General features: G+C 50.6%; 1 protein-coding gene across 3 annotated transcripts in view; it reads left to right on the forward strand.

Annotated features, from left to right (window-relative positions):
• Positions 1-27,801, forward strand: part of SRRM1 (serine and arginine repetitive matrix 1) — an 836,097-nt gene that overhangs the window by 618,328 nt on the left and 189,968 nt on the right. For all 3 annotated transcript variants that reach the window (XM_078681268.1, XM_078681269.1, XM_078681270.1), the window contains 2 exons: positions 2,732-2,845; positions 2,932-3,405. In XM_078681268.1, coding sequence (XP_078537394.1) covers positions 2,732-2,845; positions 2,932-3,405 — 588 coding nt within the window. The remainder of the gene's footprint in view (positions 1-2,731; positions 2,846-2,931; positions 3,406-27,801) is intronic.

The following is a 27,801-nucleotide window of genomic DNA, read 5'->3' on the forward strand; positions in this document are numbered from 1 at the left end:
TTTTTGCCTCAAACTGCAGTTTAGTTTGTTGCTTTTCTGGTTTCCCCATGTTGCAGGAGCGCGAGAGGGCGTTTCGCCGTGCTTTTTCTGCAGTGACACTGATCAAATCTCGTGATGTGTTTGACTGACGGTTGTTCTGCGTATTCGTTGTCCGCTGAAGACCTGAGTTATTCATCAGGCACTCAACGAGTGCGCTGGGGCAATGTGACGGTGTGCCAGTAGAATCGCGTGATATACCTCCGTGGACCAGCATGCACGTTCTTCCCCGGCGCTGGTGGCCACATGAACCTGCTTGTTGAGTCGACTACGCCGTGAAGACCCGAGGAGGTCTCGATGTGTACTCACGTATGCCCGTCAGATCTTGCGTTCCACTGCAGCCGCCATCTTGTGGTTCCTGGAACGCATACCGGTATTTCGAGTTTGCGAAGCCCGTGGCTCCTCGTCGCAGTCGTGATAGGGCATAGGTTGGTCGTGTCTCCTTGGGGCAGCTTGCAGTTCGGGTTCGTACCCTTGCCAGGTCCTCCAGCACCCACGGGAGTCAGTAGGTCTAAGCGTCGGGATCCGCCATCTAGGCTCACATCGCTCTCCTGCGCAGTTTCTCGGCGATATTTCCGCCGCCTCTACCGTTTCCCCATATTTAGCCACTCCAGTCGTTAGGTAGCACTTTCCGATTTATCATGTCGACATTTTCGGAGTTCCAGTGGTAGTTTTCACGGGTTTAGGCCGCTTTTCAGGCACCCGTCCGGCGGAGCTGACTCACAAGTCAACCATCCCGCTGTGCGCCCTCTAGCGCCCCCTGTAAGAGACATTAGTTAGTGATAGATTCCTTACCGACCCACCCATCCTCCCCGTTCTGCGAACCGATATCTAGGGTTACGGTCATCCCCTTTCAGGGCCCTAGTTTCAATGGCACCAGTGTTGGTTTTTAACATGGATCGGCGCTTCTGGCGCGGAAAAGCTGTGTCTAAGAACTGACGTCAGCACGCGGAGGCGGCGTCTAAGTACTCCGACGACGTCATCGCGGCACGGACGACTGACGCGGAGCCGCAGACGATGCCTACCGACGCGCAAGGGTACTGCTACGCAAAAATTTCCGGATCCAGTCTGACGCCTGGGGATATTCTAAGGTAAGGAATCTAGCACTACCTAATGTCTCTTACAGATATATCGTTACACAAGTAGTAACTTGTGCGTTTAGGCTTTAGTATAGTTTTTAGGGCAGGAACACAGGCCCTGGGTACCTGATTGGCAGGGGCACAGGGCACACCAAGGACAAGTCCCTCAGGTATCGGGCAAAAAGTGGGTGGGGGGGTACTGCAACAGAAACTCACTTTCTCACAAATACACAACCTTATTGGGTGTACTGGCTAAAAATAAAGAAATGGGAAAAGAGTTGCCAAACTGACGAAATACCGTAGAGAATACTTGCATCTAGATGTGGGCAGGAGAAATGGGCTTTACGTTTACTCTGTAGTGTTCACATTTTTAGAGAGAATACTTTTTGGAACAGTAATTACCTTGAATTAAGAAAAAGTGCCTCCAGAAACGGTGATTGTAGCCCTTGAAGAATAGGTGGACATTTTACTCACGAAATATGATGCAGTGTTAAGAACACGCAGAAAAAGGGGAACAAGTAGACTTGAACAGCCCAGAGTTCTGAGGACATTTCACCCATGTTTAGTGAGATGATGTAACTCACCCCAAGTGACCAAAATGCTGTCTAACTCTTCCCAAAATTAAAGCTTGTATCTCCAGTACATTTCCCTCGCTTGCACATATGCTAGAGGGAGGGAGGTAGAGGCTGTCGGCCTTATTGTTTTATAAGGATTGTATTTTGACAACAAGTTCCTTTATCCAGTTGATTGCTCTGGAATTATTTCTCTGATTCAACAGACCTTCTTTCTGTTACTGTATTTACAATAGAATTATTCTGATGTTCAGGGAACCCCAGGTACCCTCTTATGATTCTCATATACAGACCTCAACCTCATTCCGCAAGTATTAGTCAGTCCTCAATTGCTTTTAGCTGCATTTTACGATGCATGGAACACAGTATCTGTTGTGATAGATATGTTTTTTTTACTCATTTGCTGGGAGTGTTCTGCTTTGTTTGCATATTAAAAAGTGTATATCGGGAGCCCCTTCTACACACACAGCCTACATTATCCATTGTCCCGTCCTGTCCTTTAGTGGCTTTCCACTTTTGGGTAGGTGTTACACTTTGTTTCCATCATCCACATTTATCCAGACTTTTATTCATGGTTGTGATTCCAGTAAATTTTTTACTAATATCCGGTTTCTTTAATTGCACGTTCCATTTTTACCACTCTTGATAGCTCCATAAAATACAAGAAGTGAAGGGTGAGAAGCTCAGGAGTGAATGCACAGGTATCAAACAGAGCTGCTTGAAATGTTTCCAAAAGGCAGTTCTTGCATCATTTTCAAAATCAGATTGCGGCCTGGGTTTGTCTACAGTCACGAGTGTGAACTGTAATGCTGGTAAGGTTTTATTAGAATGTACTGCTACATTTACACATCTGAGATTACAGACAGTTGAAAGAAGAAACTCAAATGCATCTGAGACCAAATATATGACCATCAAGATATCTCTTTTATTAATCGGCATTTTCGTCATTAAAATCAGAAGCCACTTGTTGGTTATGTAGCTGTGCTAAAATTCAAATTTTTTTATTTTTAAAAATGTTAAAACGACTGTGATAATCTTTTACAGACGACGAAGAAGCCCATCCCCACCTCCAGTAAGAAGGCGCCGAACTCCTTCACCTCCACCTCCCCCTCCCCCTCCTCCACGACGACGTCGATCACCTTCACCTCTCAGGCGCAGGTAATTGTCATTAGAAACTAAAATCACATTTTTGGCAAGTATTTTTTTTTTTTTTATGAACTCAGTTTTGTTTTTTCTTTTTCTAGGACACCATCGCCTCCTCCACGGAGGCGCTCCCCTTCTCCAAGAAGGTATTCTCCACCAATACAGAGGAGGTATACTCCTTCACCTCCTCCAAAAAGAAGAACTGTTACACCTCCACCTCCACCACTTCTTAAAAGAAGACTCTCTCCAACTCCCCCTCCAAAACATAGAATTTCCCGTTCACCACCAAAACAAAGAATTTCTCCAGTGGCAAAGAGACACTCTCCTTCGTTATCTTCAAAACATAGAAAAGGATCCCCTCCAAGCAGGTCAAACCGTGAAATGCGATCCCCACTGCAGAACAAAAGGCATTCGCCTTCCCCTCGGTCAAGACCTCCCCGTATCTCTCCAACTCCTCCTCCCCCTCTTCGCAGGGGACCTTCTCCATCACCCCCAAGAAGACAGCAATCACCATCTCCAATCACTAGGCCCATCAGGAGAGTGTCACGGACACCTGAACCTAAGAAGATTATAAGGTAATTCATTTTTTCATAACCAAAACTGATCAGTTCTCAATATTGGTCTGCTTATGTTGACATATTTTTCTTTAAGCATTACCCGTGCTATAAGCTGCAAACTTAAAATTAATTCAAGATAGTTTGTGGATATGTAGCTTTTTTTTATACACTTTATGACTTTTCAGCACTGAAATGAGTAGCTTTTAATGATGTAAAGTAGGTAGCAGTTTGTCATAGGTGCGTGTAAACAGGAGAACTCTCTCAAAAGTGTTTTATAGTATTGGGTCTTGAAGGATCTCATTGAGTTACATGCAAGCTCCTTCTTTAGAAAAGGGATGACTTATGTAGAGAATGACATATGGGATTCAGTGAGTGATGGAGTGTTTTAATTGTTTAATTCATACCTTACTTGACCCTCAGCTCAAATCCAGGATTAACTGATGAACATTTTTAACATGATATTAAGTTCCGGTTATTTCCCTAAAGAGTGTAAAAATCACTTCATCCTGCCTCTTTTTAAGAAGCCTAATTTAGACACCACAGACCATAGCAACTATCGGCCCATCTTGCATCTTCTGCTCTTGGCAAAAATTGTAGAGAAAGTAATCAACTTGAAATTTACTTCATTTATTAATGACAATCATCTTCTAGTCCCGACCCAGTTTGGCTTTAGATCTCAACATAGCACCAAACTGGTTTGATAATGGCATCAGAAGAAATTAGACAGATTCTTGATGCTGGAGGAAATGCTGCCTTGATTTCATTAGACCTCTCTGCAGCATTTGACACGGTCAATCACAACCTACTTATTGATAGTCTTTCCTCCGTTGTAATCCAGGACAGAGCCCTTTCTCTTATAAAATCTTTTCTTACCAATCGTGAGCAATCTGTTGATGATTTACCATCAACTTCCTTTTCAATGCCATGTGGCATCCCACAGGGCTTATCAAGCCCTACTCTTTTTAATCTTAATGTATCTCCACTGGCAAGTTTGATTAAATCATCTGGCTTTTCACTGGTGTCCTACGCTGATGACATTCAGATTGTGGTGTCGATGGCCAGTTGCTCTGAAGCCACCGCCACTAGTTACCACAACTGTATGCTTCAAATTGGGAGATGGATGAGCGACAACTGTTTAAAATTGAATTCTGCTAAAACTGTGGTTCTGTATTCGGCAGACACGCTTCTTTATGGTCCACCCGCTGGTGGTCCCAGGAACTTGGTAATCTTTCCAGTCCTGTTTCGAAAGTAAAAAATCTTTGGGTTTTGTTTACAGTAAGTTGTCTTTTGAAAGCCAGATTAACTCCATTACCTCCACTTCCTCCTTTTTGCTTAACCCCTACCGCGCTACCGCGTTTTCCCGCTGTAAGGTAGATCCCTGACTATGGTTGCCCCCAACTTTTTGCCTGGTGTTTTGCTGGTTTTCTGACTTAGTTGACCTGGGGCCCTGCTATTCAGGACCCCAGGCCTACTGCTCTCTCTGTAAAATGGATTCCATGTACCCTAGGTACATATCTAATTGGATACTGAGTCACCTTATCAGTCCCTGTACAGTGTACCTTAGGTACCCAGGGCATAGGTGTAACCAGGGACTACCAGGGGCTGCAGCATGTATTATGCCACCCCTGGCTGGCCATCCAAATCTGACACAACTGGCTGCTTGACAGCTGGGGCAGAGTGGTGTAATCACCCTTTGCTTTAGATATAGTATACCTATATCTAACCCTAAAAATGGACACACAGATCTCCTATCAGTCACTCCTATGGCAGGCCTTAACAATCCTGAAGGCAGAGTGCTTGGAATCGTGTGAGATAGTGCTCTGGCATGAGCTGAGCCTGTCTGCGGCTTTCGGGATCCATCCCTTAGCCGTTTCCATGATATCGCATACCATATACTCTTAAGTGCATTATAATCCTCGCGGTTATATACCAACTCTGGTATCGCTTTATCAAAACATGTCGAGTAAGGTGTCATACGAATTGGAATACTAACCCCTCGCCAATTCTGGCGACGGGGTTAGCATTCCACCCTTCTAGAGGGACACGACATGTATGTAACCTATAACCCCGGTTAAAGTTAGACATAGCCTTAGCTCCACAAAATGGATGCTGCCACCGAGACACAAGTCTGCCCTCCTGCTGCTGGGAGTCCTCCTAGCACAGGAGGCAAGGACAAAGGGTTTCCTGCCAGGGGCGGTGCCAGCACCGTCCCAGACAGGATTTTGTGTATCCTAGGTAGGCAGGGCTTTAGAGGAAGGTGACTGCAAGTGGCACCCCGGTGCTCACTGTGCATAGGCCGGCTGGAACCAGTTCCAGGGGCACTCCAGCCCCTGACCTGGGGAAAGCCCGCCAAAGGAGAGGGGTGTAACCACCCCCCTCCTAGTCCCACCCATAGGGCAGGACTTAGTCGCGTGCCAGCCCCTTTTTGCAGGATAAAGGTAGCAACTGGCCCCCTTCCAAATCAGATCATCTTTGAATCCTGAAACTACTTTCCACGAAAGGAACTCAAGACTTCTTCCCAAGATTCTCCCTTGTGACTAAGGAGTAGTCACCCTGCAGCAGCAGGCACCAACCAAGCATCGCGGTTTGTTGCCAGTCTCTCCTTCGGATCAAGACTGCTCCAGCACGACGAGAACCGGCTTCCCTGGCACCTCTGACCTCAACCTACATCATCAGCCCAGCTGTGATCCGTGGGTGCGACGAGACCTCGAGGGACCGGCCATCTTCAGAACTGCACGACGCTTGTCCAGCACGACTCCCGAGTGACCCTCGACTGAGTGCTTTGGGGTAAGAGAAGCCCCGACCCTGAGCAGCTCCAGCACCGAAGTTCAGCCCCCCTGCATCCACGAGATCTGCGTGGGGCCCTTCTGCTCTTTGCTGCCAACCGCGTTGTCCAGGTCGCTTGCCCGTTGGCTAGTGGCCCTCTCACGACGCTCCACAACGACAACCACTGCTGGTCTGGTTGCTCCAGACTAGCCCTTGCTCCCCTCCAAAAGAGGAGCACCCTGGACCCTCCTGGTCCACTCAAGATGCCATTTTAGGTCCACCGCGTGGGCCTTGCATTTGCCAAGACTTGTTGCCCAATCCTGGGTCCAGCGACGTCGACAGCAAGAACCTTCGTGGGACAGCTCGCACCTCCATCCTGGTCGCCGACAACGCCTCCTGGTCCGAGAGACTGCAGAGCTCAGCAGCGCCCACTCACCTGGCTGAGGTGACTTCGTCCGGTGCCATCCTGGTGCCCACTCAAATCACTGGCTAGTGATTCAGAACTTGGTCCCCTCTGCTTACAGGTTTCTTCTTCCCTGATCCAGGCTTGGATCACTCCGAACTTTCTTCACTGGCCGCCTGCCAGCAACTCTTCCCTCAGGCTCCTGGATCTTCAACGAGGGTTTCCGACGCAACTTCAACCCTATGCAGCCGCAGCCCCTGGGCTAGGTAACCTGAGTACTCCGGTGCTCCAGCATAGTCCAACACCCTAAGTGTTCGGATCCACCCTTGTTTTCGACCCACCTAGTCGGGTTCGCCCGAGAACAGTAACTTTGTAACTGCTAGCCTCCATAGACTTTTTCCCGCCTTACGCGTGAGAGTTCCCACTCTGCACACGACGTCCACAGGCCTCCTGCATCTAATCCCAGTGTTTAGAATTATAGGCCTAGCGATTCCTAAGTCTAGAAAAGTATTACTTACCTGCTAGCAAGTTCGCATTCCACTTACTGTGTATATGGTTTTTCGTGCCCCTAGGGCATTTGTGTAAATTGTGCGACTTAAAGTATTTTCGTAAGAGTTTTGTTGTGTGCTTAGCTCCCTAACTCATAAAGAGTTCAGGGTAGTCTTGTTATAAATAAATATACGTTTATTTTCATAACAACTTGTGTGGTGTCCTTTCACTTGGTGTTCAAGGGGTAATGTGATGGTAAAACAGCTGGCTTAACACGCCCTCTAGAGTCTTAGCCTTAGACTGCTCGTATCCATGCTACTAGGATAGCTGGTCTATAAGGTTGACTTACAACCAATCATCAATAAGGGTTGTTTGGACTGATACATAGTGATCACTAGAATAGTGAACACTGCATATCAGGCCAACTTCTCACACTCCACTTCCTCCTTTTTGCTTAACCCCTACCGCGCTACCGCATTTTCCCGCTGTGCGCTGATTTTTCAAAATCGCGTTGTTTATGACAAAGCCAGCTCGTCATCCGTGTAGCGCAGGTAACGCCCATGACGAGCTGGCTTTGTCATTAGCGCGGAAGGGGTTAAACTACTTAGGAAAGTCCATCCTTTTGCCAATCGGGATTTGCAGAAAACTATGGTGTCCGCGTTTATCACGTATAAATTGGACTACTGTAATGTGCTTTTTACCAATATATATGTGAGGAAGCAATTAAATTAAATTGAAATTTCCTGTGGAGGCTCCACAAAAGGTGATGTTGACAATTTTAGAATTCTTGCAACCTAGAGCTTTTCCAACGCCTCTTCTTTAAGTTTCAGTTCTCTTAGAAATTACAATAGATATACTGCTGACACCAGCTACCGTTAAGGCAGTTACTCTTCTACTTTTCTAGAAGTATAAGCTCTGCAACAAGATCTGAAGTTTTCAACATCAGACCCTCCTTCTCCTGCAAGAGAAATTGTGTTGATAGTAAAACACTTTTTTTGTCTTTCTGCCGTGAGATGGAAACAAAGATTTTAATAGGATCAAAACAAATCTGAAAAGTTTGCTTTGTGACGTACATATCATAAATATTTGCTGTAAAATGATTTCCACACATTGTTTGTGTGCCATATAGTTTTATCAGTAAACCTGTATGTGCGTAGGAAGGTTTGATGCAAATTCAATAGAAACTGCCTGTAAATGTAAATGACGTGCTGCCACATCATGCTATAGTAATGTATGTGAGTTTTTGAATATGAACTGAAAAACATTCCTTTCTCCGCCTTGATGACAGTGCTATTAATGAACTAAGAGGCCAGTCAAGGGTCATGTGTGCTCTATTTGTGCACTAGATTATATTATACATGGAGAAAAGGTTTAGTATGTTAAATCAGGCAAGTTTTTATGTTCAGCAGATATGCTGAACTGACATTTGAAGGTTCTCTCATATATTATAATGAAGAAAAAAGCAGCTCGGTGTAATAAAATACCTACCTAGGATTACACAATTTGAGACCTTTTTATGGGTCAAGCACATTACAATCTGAAAGACACGTTAGTGATAGATTCCTTACCTTAGAATATACCCAGGCGTCAGACTGGATCCTGAAAATTTTGGGTAGAAATACCCCTGCGTGCCGGCAGGCGTCGTCCGCGGCTCCGCGTCCGTCGTCGGCGTCGTTAGCGCCGGAATGACGTCGTCGGAGTACTTAGACGCTGCCCATGCGCGCTGACGTCAGTTCTTCTTTTTTCCACGCCAGCTAGCGAAGATCCGGAGAAGCTCTACCCCGTAGTCATTTTTTGACTAAACTTTTTTGATCTTTTGATCATTTCTCTACTCGAGTCTTCGACTCCGACGGTGCCGGTAGGGATGCCCGGGTTTAAACCCTGCTCCAAGTGGGACCGACTGATGTCGGTTACCGACCCCCATCGCCGGTGCCTCAAGTGTTTAGGCCTCGACCACGACGACCGCACATGCTCCGACTGCCGGGCCCTGACGTCTAAAGCTAGGTGGGAGCGGTCCCGCAAGTGACTCGAGCTCCGGCAGTCTGCCCGCGTCGCTCCAGGTCCTGGTCCCACAGGAGGTCGAGGGACCGGTCGCGGGGTCGGAGTCCTCGCAGCTCCGGGAGTGGACATCGGTCGTCAGGATCCAAGTCCTCATAAGAGAGGCATGAGAGGTCGGAGAGAGACGTCATCGTTCGTCCGACCCACCCCGACGCTCGCACCATGACACCACCCTCGCGGCTCCAACGGAGTCGCAGGCGTCGCCGCCTGCCCCATACCTTCGGGTCCCTGGGCATGGTGCGACGCCAGAGGAGGTCGAGCGGTACCTCATGGCCATGAGGTCCCTCCACCCCTCAGCCGGGTCCCCGGGCCCAACGGCCCCGGCTGGAGGGCCTAGCGGGTCGGGTGCTTCGGCCCCGGCGACTTTGGTCGACCTCACCGGCGCCCGCCCTGCGGGTGTTGCCCCCGGCGCCCACGATGGACGCCGTCCCCAATCCTCCCTTCGGTCCAGATCTGGCACAGCCCCCGACGCCAGTCTCAACAGGACTGGACATATGAACTTGGGGAGGCCAGTGGAATTGACACTTCGCCAGACACTGGATTTGTCTCCCCTCTACCCGTGGCTACGGAGGAGGGGGCTACTTACAGTGTAGTGTTGACGAGGGCGGCCAAGGCCTTAAACCTTGAGCTCCCCGTCGCGGCCGTGAGGACTAACCTCCTCACTGAGGTCCTTAAACAGCAGGCAAGCTCCACTGAGCCTCTGCTGCCGTTTAATGAGGCCTTGTGTGACGTTCTTGTGAGCACTTGGTCCAAGCCCGCCACAGGTCCGCCTGTGGATAGGAACGTGGCCAGACGTTACCGCCCGGCCCCGGGCGACCCTTGCTTTTTATCCACCCATCCCACCCTTTGAGAGCCTGGTCATCCAGGCCTCCACTTCCCAGACCGCATTCCTGACGGCTCCGCCCGATCGGGAATCCAAGAGGTATGAACAATTCGGGAAGAAAGTGTTCTCATCCCTGAGTTTGGGACTGCGGTCTGTCAATACTGCATGCCTCTTGGGCCACTACACCCACACCCTGTGGGACACGGTCGCGGACGTGCTGCCACAATGTCCGGAGGAGGTCCGGGCTAAACTCGCCCAAGCCCTTGTGGAGGGCCGAGATGCAGCACGATATTCCATCCGGTGTTGGCTGGATACCACGGACTCACTGGGCAGGGCTATGGCAACGACGGTGGCGGTTCGATGCCACGCCTTGTTGAGGTCCGCTAACTTTTCGGCCGATGTCCAGGCCACTCTTCTGGACATGCCGTTCGATGGCCGTCGCCTCTTTGGCGACAAGGCAGACCATGCGCTTGAGCGTTTTAAGAACTCCAGGGCTACGGCCAAGTCCTTGGGCCTCTCGGCCACACGCCAGCAATCGGGTGCCTTTCGCTCCTTTCGTGGCCACACGTGCTGCCAGCCACGCACCGCAGAATGTTCAACAGCGCGGTGGCGGCCGTGGAAACCGCCGTGGCGACGGTCGGGGACAACGGCGAGGCCAGTCCACACCTCCCCACGCAGCACCTGCCTCAAAACCTTCCTAGTCCGTGTTTTCAGGCCCATGTGACGCCAGTGGGGGGCAGGGTTCGCCATCACCTCTTCCACTGGCGCACTGTCACGTCAGACAGGTGGGTGCTGCAAATCGTCCGAAGAGGCTACTCCCTCCCCTTCGAGGCGACCCCTCCAGCCATGCCACCGCAATTCCACCGCGTGTCGGGGATCACTTGCAACTTCTGCAAGAGGAAGTCACGGCCCTCTTGCCCAAGGGGGCCATGGAGCGCGTTCCTGGGCCAGAAGTAGGGTGTGGTTGTTACTCCCACTACTTTCTGGTACCCAAGAAGGGCAAAGGGGGCCTACGCCCTATCTTGGACCTACGGAACGTCAACGGCTTCCTCCGGAAGGAGAAGTTCAAGATGCTGACTTTAGCTCAGGTCTTAGCTGCCCTGGACCCGGGAGACTGGATGGTAGCGTTGGACTTGCAGGACGCTTCTTTTCACATCCCCGTCCTGCCGGCCCACCGGCGTTACCTGCGGTTCACGGTAGGCCACGAGCACTTTTAGTTTACCGTGCTCCCCTTCGGCCCTACCAGCGCCCCACGGGTGTTCACGAAAGTGGTCCCCTACCTCGACGACTGGTTGTTGAAGGCGGGCTCTCCTCAGACAGTAGTCAGCCACCTCCAGCCTACGGCCGACCTCCTACACTTGCTGGGGTTCTCCATCAACGTGCCGAAGTCGCACCTGTGTCCCTCTCAGAAGCTCCTCTTCATCGGAGCGGTTCTAGAATCGGCGCAGTTTCGGGTTTATCCTCCCGAACAGCAGGTTCGGGATATTCAGGCTCTGATATCCATCTTTCAGCCTTTATCCCGAGTCTCGGTTAGGTTGACGCTGCGGCTGCTGGGGCTGATGGCCTCCTGCATCCTTCCGGAGCATCACGCCCGGTGGCGAATGCGGGCTCTGCAGTGGGACCTGAAGTTTCAGTGGGCCCAGCATCAGGACAACTTGTCCGATCATGTCTTGATCTCGGAGGGCACTGCAAGACAGTTGCAGTGGTGGCTCACGGACTGCGATTGGGTCAGTGGCAGATCCCTCTCCCTACCACACCCGGAGCACGTGGTTGTGACGGACGCGTCCCTTCAGGGCTGGGGAGGCCACATGGGAGAGGCGGAGATCAGAGGCCTCTGGTCTCCGGCGGAGTCCCGGCTCCATATCAACCTTTTGGAGCTGCGGGCGATCCGACTAGCACTGAAGGCATTCCTCCCCTCTGTCCAGAGGAGTGTAGTGCAGGGGTTCACGGACAACACCACCGCCATGTGGTACTGCAACAAACAGGGCGGGTGGGGTCGTGGACCCTATGCCAAGAGGCTCGGCGCCTCTGGCAGTGGCTGGAACATCAGGGCATGACCCTGGTGGTTCAACACCTGGCAGGTTCTCTGAATGCCAGGGCGGACGAACCCAGCCGTCGGTGCATGATGGATCACGAATGGCGTCTGAACTCGGACGTGGCGCAAGGCCTCTTTCAGCAGTGGGTAGAGCCTTGGTTAGATCTATTCGCCACAGAAGAGAACGCGCAATGTCATCAGTTCTGCGCGTTTGAATTTCCAAGGCGGCACTCGCTCGGAGACACTTTTCGTCGCGAGTGGAGTTGCTGTCTATTGTACGCCTTTCCGCCTATTCCACTTCTGCCCAGAGTGCTGAAGAAGATCAGGCGCGACCGGGCCCAGGTTATCCTTGTGGACCCGGACTGGGCACGAAGATACTGGTATCCCGAGCTACTCAGCATGTCAGTCGATCCCCCGATTCGTCTGCCTCTTCGGGAGGACCTTCTGTCGCAGCAGCAGGGGACGGTTTTCCACCCGAACCTGTCCAGTCTCCACCTACAAGCTTGGAGATTGAGCGGCGGCAGTTGAGGCCATTTGTCTTGCCTCCTGATGTCTGAAATGTCATTCTGGCAGCCAGGCGTCCCTCCACAAAGTCGGTATACGCCTGCAGGTGCAACAGATTTGTGGCATGGTGCACAGCAAAGGCTGTGGATCCACTCTCTGCACCCCTTTCTGAGGTTCTCCTCTTCCTTCTTTCTCTTGCCCAGCAGGGCTCTGCTCTGGGCACTATCAAGGGGTACCTTTCTGCCTTCTTAAGGCTACCTGATCGGCCTTCATTGTTCAAGTCCCCAATTGTAAATAGGTTTTTGAAGGGCATCACACACATGTTCCCTCCTGTTCCTTTCGTGATGCCCCAGTGGGACTTGAACCTTGTTCTTACTTACCTAATGTGTGCTCCCTTTGAGCTGCTCCATAACTGTCCTCTCCGTCTTCTTACTTTGAAGACTGCTTTCCTCGTTGCCATCACCTCTGCCAGGAGAGTGAGTGAGCTCCAGGTTCTTTCTTCCACACCTCCTTTCCTCTCTGTCCATCCGGACAAGGTTGTGTTGCGACAAGACCCTCTTTCCTGCCCAAGGTTGTCACGGCCTTCCACATCGGGCAGTCCATTACCTTGCCCACCTTCTTTCCGCCTCCGCATCCCTCGAAAGAGGAAGAGAGGCTCCACCGTCTGGACGCAAATTCGTATACTCCAACTCGGAATCGAAAACAAAACTTAGGCTCCGACGGTATTGTTCTCGTTCGGTACCTTTCTACTCGATTCACACTTCCTTCTCGAATCGGTCGTCGACACGGGCCGTTGGGCCTTTTCGACGCCACGTGAGCCGACCGTCGATGGAAGAAAGCCCTTTCAAAAAGTGCCCACAATGCCACTCCAAATTCCCACATACTGATAAACATTCAGTATGCAACAAGTGCCTTTCCCCAGACCATAGGGAAGAAACCTGCTCGGCCTGCGCCCAGTTTCGGTCGAAGAAAACTATACGGAACCGACGGGCCGCTAGGCAAGAAATGCAGCGACAGGCACCGGAACCGGACAACATCTTCGATGATGACCAGGAACTACCGGACGCTCAAGACTCTGACCTAGAAATCGTCACCGTAGAGGACTATTCTGACTCCGACGAAATCCCGTCGGGGCAAATCGTGAGTACAACACCCCCGACACCGACTGTCCCGTTACCAAAGGCTCCGGTCGAGGCATTGCCAAAAGACCTTAGCCAAGATCATAAAAGACTTTCGACAGCCCCGCCTTCCGGCTCGGCTCCGAAAACAAAACCGAAACCTTCAGACACCCCAGGGCCCAGTACCATCGCCCCGAAGAAGGTTCCAGAGCCAAAAAAGGTCACCGACCCGAAGGGCTTCTATCCAAAAAAGGCCGCACAGCCAAAGAGCGTTGAGCCTAAAAAGACTGTCGACCCCACAAAGGCCGTTCAGCCAAAAGCCGTCGACCCAAACAAAAGCGCACAGCCGAAGGGCGCCGAACCGAAGAAGGTCGCCGACCCGAACAAGCCTGCTGTTCCAAAATCCGTCGACCCGGCATCCGGTGCTGTACCGAAACCGGACAAACCTGTCGACCTGAAGATAACTGCTCCAAAGCCACCAGTCGATCCAAAGAAGAACATCGACTCGGTGAAAGACACTCCTCCGAAGAAGCCTACGGAGCACAAAAAACGTGTCGCCCCGAAACTTCCGGTCGAACCGAAAAAACTTGTCGACCCGAAATCAGGCTCGAGCCTAAAAAGTCCAACAAAACTCCAGAAGTCGTCGAAAAAACTAGTGTTGCCGACCACAAAAAGTCAAACACTAAACCCAGGACTGTAGAGGAAGAACTATTCCACCCAGATCCATCTGACGACCAAGCTAAAATATACATTAACCCCGAGACTGGTAAAGTTACCATCCTGCATAAAAAAAAGAGGCCCTTGGGCTTTATACCTGATTCACCTATTCCACTAAAGAAAAAGGACTTTGGGACTTCTCCCTCAAGACCCATCAGCCCTTTTTAACCTATTATGCCTGCCACACCTTTTGCACCTACATCACCTTCTTACCACGGGGACGGTGAGGGGGACGCAGGGTATGAACCACAGCCTCTATATGATTTCCCACAAGATCCTCCTCAGGAGGAACCTTGGGAAGAACCAACAGACCCTATGACACCCATCCCATCCCTGATGTGCCCACTTATGACTGATGACACAGTAGTTTTCAACCAGCTCATAGACAGCACAATTCCACAACGTGGACATGCACAGCGACCCTGTAGAAGAAGACTTCCTGTTTGACACATTACTACTGCAGAAAAAAAGTGTCAAAACTTTTCCCATGTTAAAGGGAGTTCTAAAATACGCACCTGACATATTTAAGGACACAGCCAGGGCACGGGTAATCAATCCCAGAATAGAAAAAAAATATAGACCGGCTCCTACAGACCCTACTTACATCAAGGGCCAGTTTCCACTAGACTCACTGGTGGTTGCCAACGCACGAAAACAAGCCAACTCTCAGACAACAGGGGAAGTACCTCCCCCTGACAAAGAGTCAAAAATTCTAGAGGCATCAGGCAAAAGGGTAGCGGCACAAGCATCCAACTCCTGGAGGATTGCTAACACACAAGCCCTACTGGCTAGGTACGGCAGGGCGCACTATGATCAGCTCGAGAGCCTTATGCAACACTTGCCCGAGCCTTTCAAAGCAGAAGCCAATGATCTCCTACAGGAGGGTAAATTCATATCAAACGCCTCCATCAAATGTGTGCTTGACGCTGCAGACACCGCAGCTAGGTCTATTAATACTAGTGTCCTGCTACACAGACATGCATGGCTGCGTATTTCCGGTTTTAAGAATGAGGTGCAGTCCACCATTCTTAACCAACCTGTCAATCAAGACTTTCTATTTGGCCCTGCGGTAGACACCATCTTGGACAAAATGAAAAAGGACACAGAAACCGCAAAATCTATGGGTGCATTGCAATTTCTGCAACATAGGGGCTCCTTTTGTCGCTCCTCATACAGAGCAAATACACGAGGGAATGCTTCACAAACATCTGCCTCATACAAAGGTAACACACAAGGCTCCTTCACAAAGAACACAGCCAGAGGTGGTTACAGAGGTAACAGTAATAAAGGAAGAGGACGTGGAGGCAATAACAGGGCCTCCACTGCCACAAAACAGTGACTTCATTACGCTGCCTCCAGACCACTTAACACCAGTCGGAGGCAGACTACAACAGTTCCTACCTGTCTGGCACGCAATTACCACGGACAGGTGGGTGAGAGAAATTATCCAGTCTGGTTATTGCCTAGAACTGACTTCTACACCAACAAGCATACCACCCAGACATCGTCCGATGTCCACAGAGCACATCACCCTTCCACAACAAGAGGTAAAATGCATGCTGGAAAAGGGGGCCATAGAGCAAGTCCCTTTCCACCAACAAGGGAAAGGAGTATACTCCCTATACTTCCTTATTCCAAAGAAGGACGGTTCTCTCAGACCAATATTGGACGTCAGGCCCCTGAATCAATATATACTATTGGAGCACTTCCATATGATCACACTACAACAAGTGCTCCCGTTGCTACAGCAAGGAGACTTCCTAGCAACTCTAGACCTCAAAGATGTGTACTTTCACATACCCATCCATCCAGCCCACAGAAAATACCTCAGGTTCACAATAGAAGGACAACACTACCAATTCAAGGTTTTGCCCTTCGGGGTTACCACGGCTCCAAGAGTGTTTACAAAATGCTTAGCGACTGTGGCAGCGCATCTCAGGAGGCAACACATCCATGTGTACCCTTACCTGGACGATTGGCTAATACAAGCAACATCGTACCAACAATGTGCAGCACACACATCCCAAACAATCCAGTTGCTACACAGCCTAGGCTTTTCAATCAGCTACGCAAAATCGCATCTGCAACCTTCCCACATACAGCAATACCTGGGAGCCACTATAAAAACCTCGGTGGCGAAGGCATATCCAAACACAGCAAGGATAGCCAGCATGCAGATACTTGTGAGAAGTTGGCCTGATATGCAGTGCTCACCATTCTAGTGATCACTATGTATCAGTCCAAACAACCCTTATTGATGATTGGTTGTAAGTCAACCTTATAGACCAGCTATCCTAGTAGCATGGATACGAGCAGTCTAAGGCTAAGACTCTAGAGGGCGTGTTAAGCCAGCTGTTTTACCATCACATTACCCCTTGAACACCAAGTGAAAGGACACCACACAAGTTGTTATGAAAATAAACAGATATTTATTTATAACAAGACTACCCTGAACTCTTTATGAGTCAGGGAGCTAAGCACACAACAAAACTCTTACGAAAATACTTTAAGTCGCACAATTTACACAAATGCCCGAGGGGCACGAAAAACCATATATTACAAAAGTGGAATGCGAATTACTAGCAGGTAAGTAACTATTCTCATAGACTTTAGAAACGCTAGGCCTACAATACTAAACCCTTAGATTAGTAGCAGGAGGCCTGTGGACGTCGTGTGCAGAGTGGGAACTCTCACGCGTAAGGCGGGAAAAAGTCTATGGAAGCTAGTAAAGACAAAGTTACTGTTCTCGGGCGAACCCGACTAGGTGGGTCGAAAACGGGAGTGGATCCGAACACTTAGGGTGTTGGACTATGCTGTAGCACCGGAGTACTCAGGTTACCTAGCCCAGGGGCTGCGGCTGCATAGGGTTGAAGTTGCGTCGGAAACCCTCGTTGAAGATCCAGGAGCCTGAAGAAAGAAGTTGCTGGCAGGCGACCAGTGAAGAAGTTCGTGCTGATCCAAGCCTGGATCAGGGAAGAAGAAACCTGTAAGCAGAGGGGACCAAGTTCTGAATCACTAGCCAGTGATTTGAGTGGGCACCAGGATGGCACCGGACGAAGTCACCTCAGCCAGCTGAGTGGGCGCTGCTGGGCTCTGCAGTCTCTCGGACCAGGAGGCGTTGTCGGCGACCAGGATGGAGGTGCGAGCTGTCCCACGAAGGTTCTTGCTGTCGACGTCGCTGGACCCAGCATTGGGCAACAAGTCTTGGCAAATGCAAGGCCCACGCGGTGGACCTAAAATGGCGTCTTGAGTGGACCAAGAGGGTCCAGGGTGCTCCTCTTTTGGAGGGGAGCAAGGGCTAGTCTGGAGCAACCAGACCAGCAGTGTTTGTCGTCGTGGAGCGTCGTGAGAGGGCCACTAGCCAACGGGCAAGCGACCTGGACAACGCGGTTGGCAGCAAAGAGCAGAAGGGCCCCACGCAGATCTCGTGGATGCAGGGGGGCTGAACTTCGGTGCTGGAGCTGCTCAGGGTCGGGGCTTCTCTTACCCCAAAGCACTCGGTCGAGGGTCACTCGGTGGTCGTGCTGGACAAGCGTCGTGTAGTTCTGAAGATGGCCGGTCCCTCGAGGTCTCGTCACACCCACGGATCACAGCTGGGCTGATGATGTAGGTTGAGGTCAGAGGTGCCAGGGAAGCCGGTTCTCGTCGTGCTGGAGCAGTCTTGATCCGAAGGAGAGACTGGCAACAAACCGCGATGCTTGGTTGGTGCCTGCTGCTGCAGGGTGACTACTCCTTAGTCACAAGGGAGAATCTTGGGAAGAAGTCTTGAGTTCCTTTCGTGGAAAGTAGTTTCAGGATTCAAAGATGATCTGATTTGGAAGGGGGCCTGCTCCTACCTTTATCCTGCAAAAGGGGGCTGGCACGCGACTAAGTCCTGCCCTATGGGTGGGACTAGGAGGGGGGTGGTTACACCCCTCTCCTTTGGCGGGCTTTCCCCAGATCAGGGGCTGGAGTGCCCCTGGAACTGGTTCCAGCCGGCCTATGCACAGTGAGCACCGGGGTGCCACTTGCAGTCACCTTCCTCTAAAGCCCTGCCTACCTAGGATACACAAAATCCTGTCTGGGACGGTGCTGGCACCGCCCCTGGCAGGAAACCCTTTGTCCTTGCCTCCTGGGCTGGGAGGACTCCCAGCAGCAGGAGGGCAGACTTGTGTCTCGGTGGCAGCATCCATTTTGTGGAGCTAAGGCTCTGTCTAACTTTAACCGGGGTTACAGGTTACATGCATGTCGAGTCCCTCTAGAAGGGTGGAATGCTAACCCCGTCGCCAGAATTGGCGAGGGGTTAGTATTCCAATTCGTATGACACCTTACTCGACATGTTTTGATAAAGCGATACCAGAGTTGGCACATAACCGCGAGGATTATAATGCACTTAAGAGTATATGGTATGCGATATCATGGAAACGGCTAAGGGATGGATCCCGAAAGCCGCAGACAGGCTCAGCTCATGCCAGAGCACTATCTCACACGATTCCAAGCACTCTGCCTTCAGGATTGTCAAGGCCTGCCATAGGAGTGACTGATAGGAGATCTGTGTGTCCATTTTAGGGTTAGATATAGGTATACTATATCTAAAGCAAAGGGTGATTACACCACCTTGCCCCAGCTGTCGTGCAGCCAGTTGTGTCAGATTTGGATGGCCAGCCAGGGGTGGCATAATACATGCTGCAGCCCCTGGTAGGCCCTGGGTACACCTATGCCCTGGGTACCTAAGGTACACTGTACAGGGACTGATAAGGTGACTCAGTATCCAATTAGATATGTACCTAGGGTACATGGAATCCATTTTACAGAGAGAGCAGTAGGCCTGGGGTCCTGAATAGCAGGGCCCCAGGTCAACTAAGTCAGAAAACCAGCAAAACACCAGGCAAAAAGTTGGGGGCAACCATAGTCAGGGATCTACCTTCCTACAATACTCATTCGCAAATTCCAGCCACAACACTCCCTGCAAGCTCAAGTCTTCATGCAGCTCATAGGCATGATGGCCTCCTGTATATTTATTGTCCCCCATGCCAGACTTCAGATGCGCCCATTACAGGAATGCCTAGCAAGGCAATGGAACCAGGCTCGTGGACAACTAAAAGACCTAGTGTTGGTGGACAGTCGCGCACACAACTCTCTGCGGTGGTGGAAACCACAAAACCTTTCCAGAGGGCGACTGTTCCAAGAGCCGGTTCCACAACTAGTACTAACAGCGGACGCATCACTGACAGGCTGGGGAGCCCATCTCCTCCAATACACGGTACAAGGGGCTCTGGACAACCAAACAGAAAAACCTGCATATCAACCAACTAGAGTTGCTAGCGATATTCCTAGCCCTAAAAGCCTTTCAAAAATACGTGTACAACAAGACTGTGTTGATCCGGACGGACAACATGACCGCAATGTACTATATCCAAAAACAGTGGGGGTCGCACTCTCCACAGCTGTCCCATCTGGTGCAGAGCATATGGAAGTGGGCGATTCCAAAGAACATCTTTCTCCTAGCAGAACACCTTCCAGGGAAGGACAATCAAATTGCCGACCTGCTCAGCAGGCACAGCCAACAAATACACGAATGGGAGATTCACCCCCAGGTTCTCCAGCCATTCTTCGAGGAATGGGGTCACCCAGAGGTAGACCTGTTTGCCACAAAAGATAACTCCAAATGCCAGTACTTTGCCGCCAGGTTCCCACATCCGCTGTCACTGGACAATGCGATATGGATGAACTGGTCAGGCAGATTTGCGTACGCTTTTCCCCCAGCACCGCTGGTGGCACGCAAACTGCGGCAACACTCGCTCACCCTAATACTAGTTGCTCCCACGTGGGCCAGACAACCATGGTACACATGTCCTGGAACTTTCAGTAGTTCCTCATCAAAGACTGTGCCTTGCTCCCCATCTTCTAACTCAGAACCATGGAGAAATAAGACACCCAGATCCCAATCTGATGAACCTAGCGATCTGGTTCCTGAGGTCTTAGAATTCGGATACCTTAACTTGCCCCCAGACTGCATGAACATCATTAGGGAGGCAAGAAAACCAACCACACGAGCGTGCTATGCAGCTAAATGGAAGAGATTTGTTATTTACTGCAACAATAACCAAATCAACCCATTAGACGCTTCTATACAAAACATTATATGTTACCTGCTGCATTTACAAACATGTAACTTAGCATACTCTTCTATACGACTACACCTTGCTGCTATAGCAGCATACCTTCAAAACAGGCAGCACCTTTCACTGTTTAAAGTGCCAGCAATCAAAGCCTTCATGGAAGGTTTAAAGAGGGTGATCCCTCCGAGACACCCCCCTTCCCCAGTCTGGAATCTCAATATAGTGCTTACCAGACTCATGGGACCTCCTTTCGAACCTCTACATTCTTGCGAATTACATTTCTTGACATGGAAAGTTGCATTCTTAGTTGCCATTACCTCACTCAGAAGAGTGAGCGAACTCCAAGCACTAACAATTCAGGAACCTTTCATGCAGGTCCATGCTAACAGGGTAGTCCTTCGGACAAACCCTAAATTCATGCCCAAAGGCGTATCCAATTTCCATATCAATCAAGCAATTGAACTGCCAGTATTCTTTCAGAATCCACAGTCAGTAGCGAAGAGAGCCCTGCACACACTAGATGTAAGAAGAGCTCTACTCTATTATGTGGACAGAACTAAATCATTTAGAAAGACAAAACAACTCTTTGTTGCTTTTGCACCACAACACAAAGGAAATCCTATTTCAAAGTCAGGAATAGCCAGATGGATAATTAAATGCATTCAAATATGTTATCTAAAAGCTAAACGCACTTTAACAGTCCCCCCTAGAGCGCACTCTACGCGCAAGATGGGGGCATCCATGGCTTTCCTAGGGAATATTCCTCTCGAAGACATCTGTAAGGCAGCCACATGGTCCACCATACACACTTTCACTAAACACTACTGTGTAGACGTGCAAGCAAAACAGCAAGCTGCTGTAGGCCAGGCTGTCCTCAAAACTCTTTTCCAAACTGCTGCAGCTGGCACAGGTGGCCACCGCTAGAGGAGATACTGCTATTCAGTCTATGCACAGATATGAATTCAGCAGCCCACATGCCTCGAACGGAATATGCTACTTACCAGTATGCATCTGTTCTTGGCATGTAGGGCTGCTGACATTCATATCGCCCGCCCTCCTCCCCGGTGCCTGTAGCAGCTGCAGCATTATCTCTGGCATGGCCATATCTTACTTTCATATCTCCATCTCTGCCACAATGGCGAAAAACAATCTGAGGATGGAGAGGATGCCCATGCGCACTGTAGTCCAGGGGAGGAGTCACCTATCTCGTGATACTTCGAAGACTCTTCCAAGACAACAAAGTGCAATCATCCGGACCCAACACTAGGCGGCGATCTATGCACAGATATGAATGTCAGAAGCCCTACATGCCAAGAACAGATGCATACTGGTAAGTAGCATATTCCTTCCCAGGTTCTGAGGGATACTGGGTTACCCCATTGTGTTTAAACGCTACTTTATAGCCAGCTGAAAATGACTACTCCTAGGAAGTCTGGAGTCAAGCCCTGCAGAGAAGACGGTGGTCAGATGTCTGTCACTTACTCGCACGAAGAGTGTTTGTGGTGCCAGTCCTCTGATCACGACGTCTGGTCCTGCACTTCGTGTAAGCAAATTAATCCAAAGGCCTTGAAGGAGAGGGAGGCCCAGTTATTCATGGCCAAGGCAAGCAGCAGAAGAGGGGTCGCATGAGATCTCGGATTTGGTCGAAGTCGCCAACTCCGAGGAATGTTTCTTCTTCTCCAGCACCAAGATCAGACTTCTGCGCAGAGAACATCGACTCTACAACTGGAGCTGAATTTGGTGCCTCCAGAAACTGCTCCAGAATCCTTTTTTCTGGATCCTGATCCAGTGTTCCAGACTCCTGGATCAGATCCATCGCATTTCTTAAATGCCATGTTTGGTATTTTCGCAAGGCTGCAAATCCATCTGGTGCTCCGTCTTGTACCATGGGTCTGCTAGCTTACTCTCTGGGAAGGTTCCCCCTCATTTTACACAGTCTCCGTTTTTTCCTTTGATACCTGTGAAGCCAGGGAGTTGGTCTCTACTGGGGCGAGGTTGCCAACGCGTTCACATTTTCCGGAGGGTCGTGCTCCGTTGGATGGTTCTTCCTTGACGCCGTTTGGATCCGAACCGGTACCAGTACGTCCTCAACCGGTTTCGAATCCTATCATCTTGGATCCTCCTACGACGCCAGTACTGAAATCACCGGCGCCTATTCCGAAGATGAGGTCTCGGAGAGAGACTGCTAGAGGAAGAGGAATATCTTGAGAAGCAGGATCGGTGAAAGAAGAGGAAATTGTAGAACTTGACCCCAGATTTGAAGGTTTGCAAGAGGCGAGTGTTCTCAATACCTCCCCTGAATGGCAATTGCCGTCACCTTAGGGCTTACCTCCTCCTGAAGTGGTTTTCTATCATATGATAATTATAAAAGCGGCGGACCTCTTAGAATTTCCTCTGTCTACAGCTGAACTGAAATTAAATATTCTTATAGAGGGGCCTATTCAACTACTTCTGCTTTGAAACCATTGCTGCCCTTCAATGAGGCCTTAACGGAGCATATTTTGAATGTTTGACAGGAGCCAATGTATTCTCCTGCTGTTTCCAGGACAATGGCCCCTGGGATCTGGCTATTCTGTCTGCCCACACTTCACCGAAAAGCTTTGTCGTCCAGGCTTCTTGCTCTTCTAATCTGTCAACAGGATAATTTCCATCCACGCCTGCTGGTAGGGAGTCAAAATGTATGGAGCAATTGGCCAAGAAGGTTTACTCATCGTGTGCTATGGCCCTTAAATCCACGAATGCCACATATCTCTTGGTAAGCTACATGCATTCCCTCATGGACTCGGCCAAGTAGGTTGTATTGTATTGTATTGTATTGTAAGGGGAATTTATAAAGCGCGCTGACACCATGGGTTTCCTGGCGCTGGCAGACAACTGGGGGACTGGGAGGGTTTAGCCAGATTGAGGGAAGAGCCAAGTTTTTAGGGATTTACGGAAGAGGGTAAGGGAATTGGAGGTTTTAAGAGAGAGGGGGAAGGAATTCCAGAGTTTGGGGGCCAGAAATGCAAATCTCCGGCCTCCGGATCTGCAGAGTTTGACAGGGGGAGTGAGTAAGAGGTGCAGATGAGAGGATCTCAGGTTCCGAGAGGGGCTGTAGGTCCTGATGAGAGATTTAAAAAAAAACAGGACAGGAACCAGATAAGGATTTAAAGGTGAGGCAGCCGATCTTAAAGGCTGCCCTCGAGATGACGGGGAGCCAATGCAGTTTTAGAAGGAGGGGTTTGGCGGATTGCCATTTCGGAATCCCAAAGGCCAATCTCGCCGCTTGATTCTGAACGAATTGTAGTCTGCAGAGAGATGTTTTGGGCAGACCATGATAGATAGCATTCGAAAAATCTAAGCGGGAGAGGACAAGGGCTATGATTACTTGCAGGAGAGCTTCAGGAGTGAGGAGATAAGCCACCTTCCTGATCCTGCGCAGCTGGAACATGCAGGAGGAGACAACTGTCCCCACCTGGGGCCCGAGGGAGAGACCGGAGTCAATAGTGATCCCTAGGCTTTTTACCGAGGCCACAGGGGTGGGGGGGAAGGCCAAGTTCTGCCGGCCAAAAATGCGGACCCCAGTGGGTAGAGCTCTTGCCAGGGAGAAGAAGCTCCGTCTTTCCGGGATTCAGCTTAAGCTGATTTTGGCACATCCACGATAGGATGTGGGACATAACTGCCTGAAAGTTGGGAATAGCAGAGGGGGAATCAAGAGGGAAGATGAGTTGCCGGTCGTCCGCGTAATTGAAAACGGTGACGTCCCACTGCCTCAAGGAAAAGAGAAGGGGTCGAAGATAAAGATTGAAAAGAAGGGGGGACAGAGAGGAGCCCTGAGGGACCCCGCAGGGCAAGTGCTCCCGAGGAGCTCTAAAAGTGCCCAGGCTAAGGGTCTGAGACCTCCCGGTCAGGAAGGATTTGACCCATGCCAACGCCAGGCCCTGGATGCCAGCTTGCTCGACACGGTGGAGAAGGATGTTGTGGTCCACCGTGTCGAAGGCAGCCGACAGATCTAATAAAACCAGGGCCTGGGGGGGTACCCTTGTCAGCACCGTCTCTCAGGGCATCCAGCACAGCCAAGATGACAGTCTCCGTAGAGTGGCCGGGTCTGAAGCCGGCCTGGTTAGTCTCAAGAAAGGTGGAGTTCTCAAACTGTGAGAGGCAGGTGGTGACATGGGCTTCCAAAATTTTGGAGAAAAAAGGCAGGAGAGAGATGGGGCGGTAATTCGCCGGGACGGCGGGATCAGCCCCAGGCTTCTTAAGTAGAGGCACCAACACGGCCTCCTTGAAGGAGCGGGGTACCGTACCGGACGACAGAGAAGAATTCAGCAGGGGAAGGATACAATCAGGTAAAGAGTGGCAGATATTTCGTAATATGGTGGGGGGACAACAGTCGTCTGGGGATCCAGATTTAACGCGGGTGGCCAGTGTGGCCAAAGCGGTAGGGTCTAAGGGAGGGAAAAGTGTAAAAGAAAGCATTATGGGGGGGAGAAGCGGGGCCGGCGCCAGGGGGGGTAGTCGGAATGGTGTCTTTGATCGAGGCAATTTTTTGGACAAAGAAAGTGCTCAGCGCGTTACATGATTCTTGTGTGGGGGCCTGAGTCGGAAGTGTCCTAGGATCGGAGGTAAATTCGTTGAGGATTTTAAAAATCTCCTTAGACTTGCAGGGGGCAGATAAAATTTTGTCTGAGGCATAAGCTTTTTTGGCGGCGGAAATGGCTGTTTATACTCGTTCCGCGCAGCCACATATGCACTTCTGCTAGGTAAGCAGTAGTCTCTCCTCCACCTGCGCTCGAGTCGGCGGAGTTCTAACTGCAAAGTCTTAAGGTGAGGGGTAAACCATTTATGGGAATGACAGTGTCGGGATCGGGGAAACTTGGTTAAAGGTGCGAAAGTATCGCTGGCTATAGTGAGCCAGTCAGAAACTTGCCCCTGAAGCTCGTCAGTGCTTGAGTCTGTGGGGAACAAGGGACGGGTGAGAGAGAGATGAGATAAGAGTTTGGAGGAGTCGGCGGCTCTCCACTTGCGTGCGGTGCGCCCTCCTGCAGTGGGGGTCCTGATCTGGCCAACGGCCGAAAAGGTGGTGTCAATTAAGAAGTGATCGGACCACACACAAGGTGTTATGAATGGGCAGGAGGACTTGACCCCGTGAGCCCGCATCCTCATTCTGGAACCAGTAATTGAAATCCCCGACAATGATAGTACGGGGGGAAGAGGTGGCAAGATTGGTTAACTGTTCAATAAAGGAGGAGGGGAAGGAAGGCATGGGGTGGGGGGGACGGTAAAGTACCATAAGAGTGACAGCGCCTACCTCGGTCCCAAGACGGAGGACCAGGTTATCCACATCGGGGAGGGTCATTTTGGCAGAGGCAATGATCTTAAGATTCTTCCGTATTACCGCTGCCACCCCTCCACCGGAGTGGCCTCCAGGTCGGTTGGTATTCAGCAGAAAGTAGTCAGGAGGTAGTGCAGCAAGGATGTCGGGGAGGGAGTCGTCAGTGAGCCAGGTCTCAGATAGTAAAAGGACATCTGGCTTCTCTGTCATAAGAAGATGGAAAATATCGGCTTAATGCCTGACCATGGAGCGAGTGTTGAGGTATAATACCCGGAGCTGAGACTCGGCAGGGACAGGAAGGGTGGAAGATGACGACGGCCCCAGCAAAGGGGAAGAGTGACCTGGGATCCCCAATAAGGAGATCCTGGTCCAGGTCTCGGGAGGTAGAGGGCAAGCAATGGTTTGTAGACTCATTAGAGTGGAGCGGGAATAAGAGATGGCAGAGGCAGCGCCCCTGGGCGCGGACGGGCGCAGACGGGCTTAACTCTGGCGCAACTCCGGCGCGCCTCCGTCGCGCCCGCTGCGCTCGTCCGCTGCGCTGACGCATGGGGGACGTTTAAATAGGCTGATGACGAGGGTGGGCGGAGCCAGCAGGGCAGGTTGGGAAGGGTTTTTTAAAAAGAGATAGGCGTCCACCGCTCGTAGTCAGCGGGACTGAGAAGGAGCAGGGCTGCTTGCAGTCAGCAGAGGAAGCAGGTAAGGTTCTACTGAAGTTGCCCATGGAGGTCCAAGGAACTATTTTCGGATGCCCAAGCTGCTGCTCTCCAGGTAATCCAATCCGGCCTGGACATGGTGAACTCTGTAGCCAGGGCAGTGGGGTCTTCCATAGCGACGAGAAGGCATGCCTGGTTATGGTATTCAGGCTTTTCACCTGATGTTTAGGCTATGTTGTTGGATTTGCCCTTTGGTGGTTCTCGCTTGTTTGGGGTTAAGGCAGATTCTGCTCTTAAGAGCTTTAAACAAAGCAAAGCTACAGCAAGGTCCTTTGGGCTTCAGACCCATCCCAAGATCGTTTTGCAGATTTCATGGCTGTGCGAGGAACTTGTCCTTTTGCGGTAGACAACAGCTGCAGCAACAGACAAATCCTCTGTATAGATCCTACAGGGGAGGGGCAGAGGTAATCTGCGGGGTTCTGCCCAGCAACAAGTCTCCTCCTCCTCTCCGGTCGTTGTTGCAGGGAAGCAGCTTTAGCTCCTACATCTTAGAGCATGCATGTCACGTGGGAGGATGGGTGGCCTATTTTCTACCTCGTTGTAGGTCTGTCACTACAGACCTCTGGGTTTTAATCATTAAAGAAACTGGGTATGTCCTAACCTTCCAGGGGTTTCCCCCCTCCGTTCCCTCCCCTCCAAGGTCTTTGCTCGGAAGAGCATCTCCTGCTTCTTCAACGGGAAGTACGGTTATTACTTCCAAAGGGTGCAATCGAGATAGTTCCAGAGCAGGAAAGGTGTCAGGGGTGCTACTCTCTGTACTTCCTGAATCCCAAAAAGAATGGTCGTTTGCTGCCGATTCTCTACCTCAGGGTTTTGAATTTTTACCTCAAACAGAAGAAGCTCAAAATGTTGAGCCAGGCTCATGTTCTAGTTGCGCTGGAGAAGGAAGACTGGATGGTGCAGTTTGATTTGCAGGATGCGTATGTGTGAGAAAGTGCAATCTTTCTTGCATGGTATGCCCCACTTTTTGCTGAATTGCCGATGTGCTTTGACTGTGCCCTGGGCTCCTACCAATCAGGTGCCCAGGGCCTGTGTTCCTTCCCTAAAACTGTGTTGAAACTAAAACCCAATTGGCATCTCTGGCCACATGTCAGCCCCTGGTAAATGGTACTCTAGGTACCCAGAGCATTGTGACCCGATAAGACCCCTAAGGGCTGCAGCACTTATTGTGCCACCCTTAGGGGCCCTGCACCCTGACACACGCACACTGCCTTTGCAGGCTGAGTGTCCTGGTGCAGAACTAAACAAAGAGTCGACATGGCACACCTCCCTGTGTGCCATGCCCACAAACTCACTGTCCTGACATACATCAGTCACCCCTCTAGCTGGGTGCCCTATGCCACTGTTGTGGACACAGGTGCATGAGCCCTGTG

Source organism: Lissotriton helveticus, chromosome 3_1 (genome assembly GCF_964261635.1).
Source record: "Lissotriton helveticus chromosome 3_1, aLisHel1.1, whole genome shotgun sequence".
NCBI lineage: Eukaryota > Metazoa > Chordata > Amphibia > Caudata > Salamandridae > Lissotriton > Lissotriton helveticus.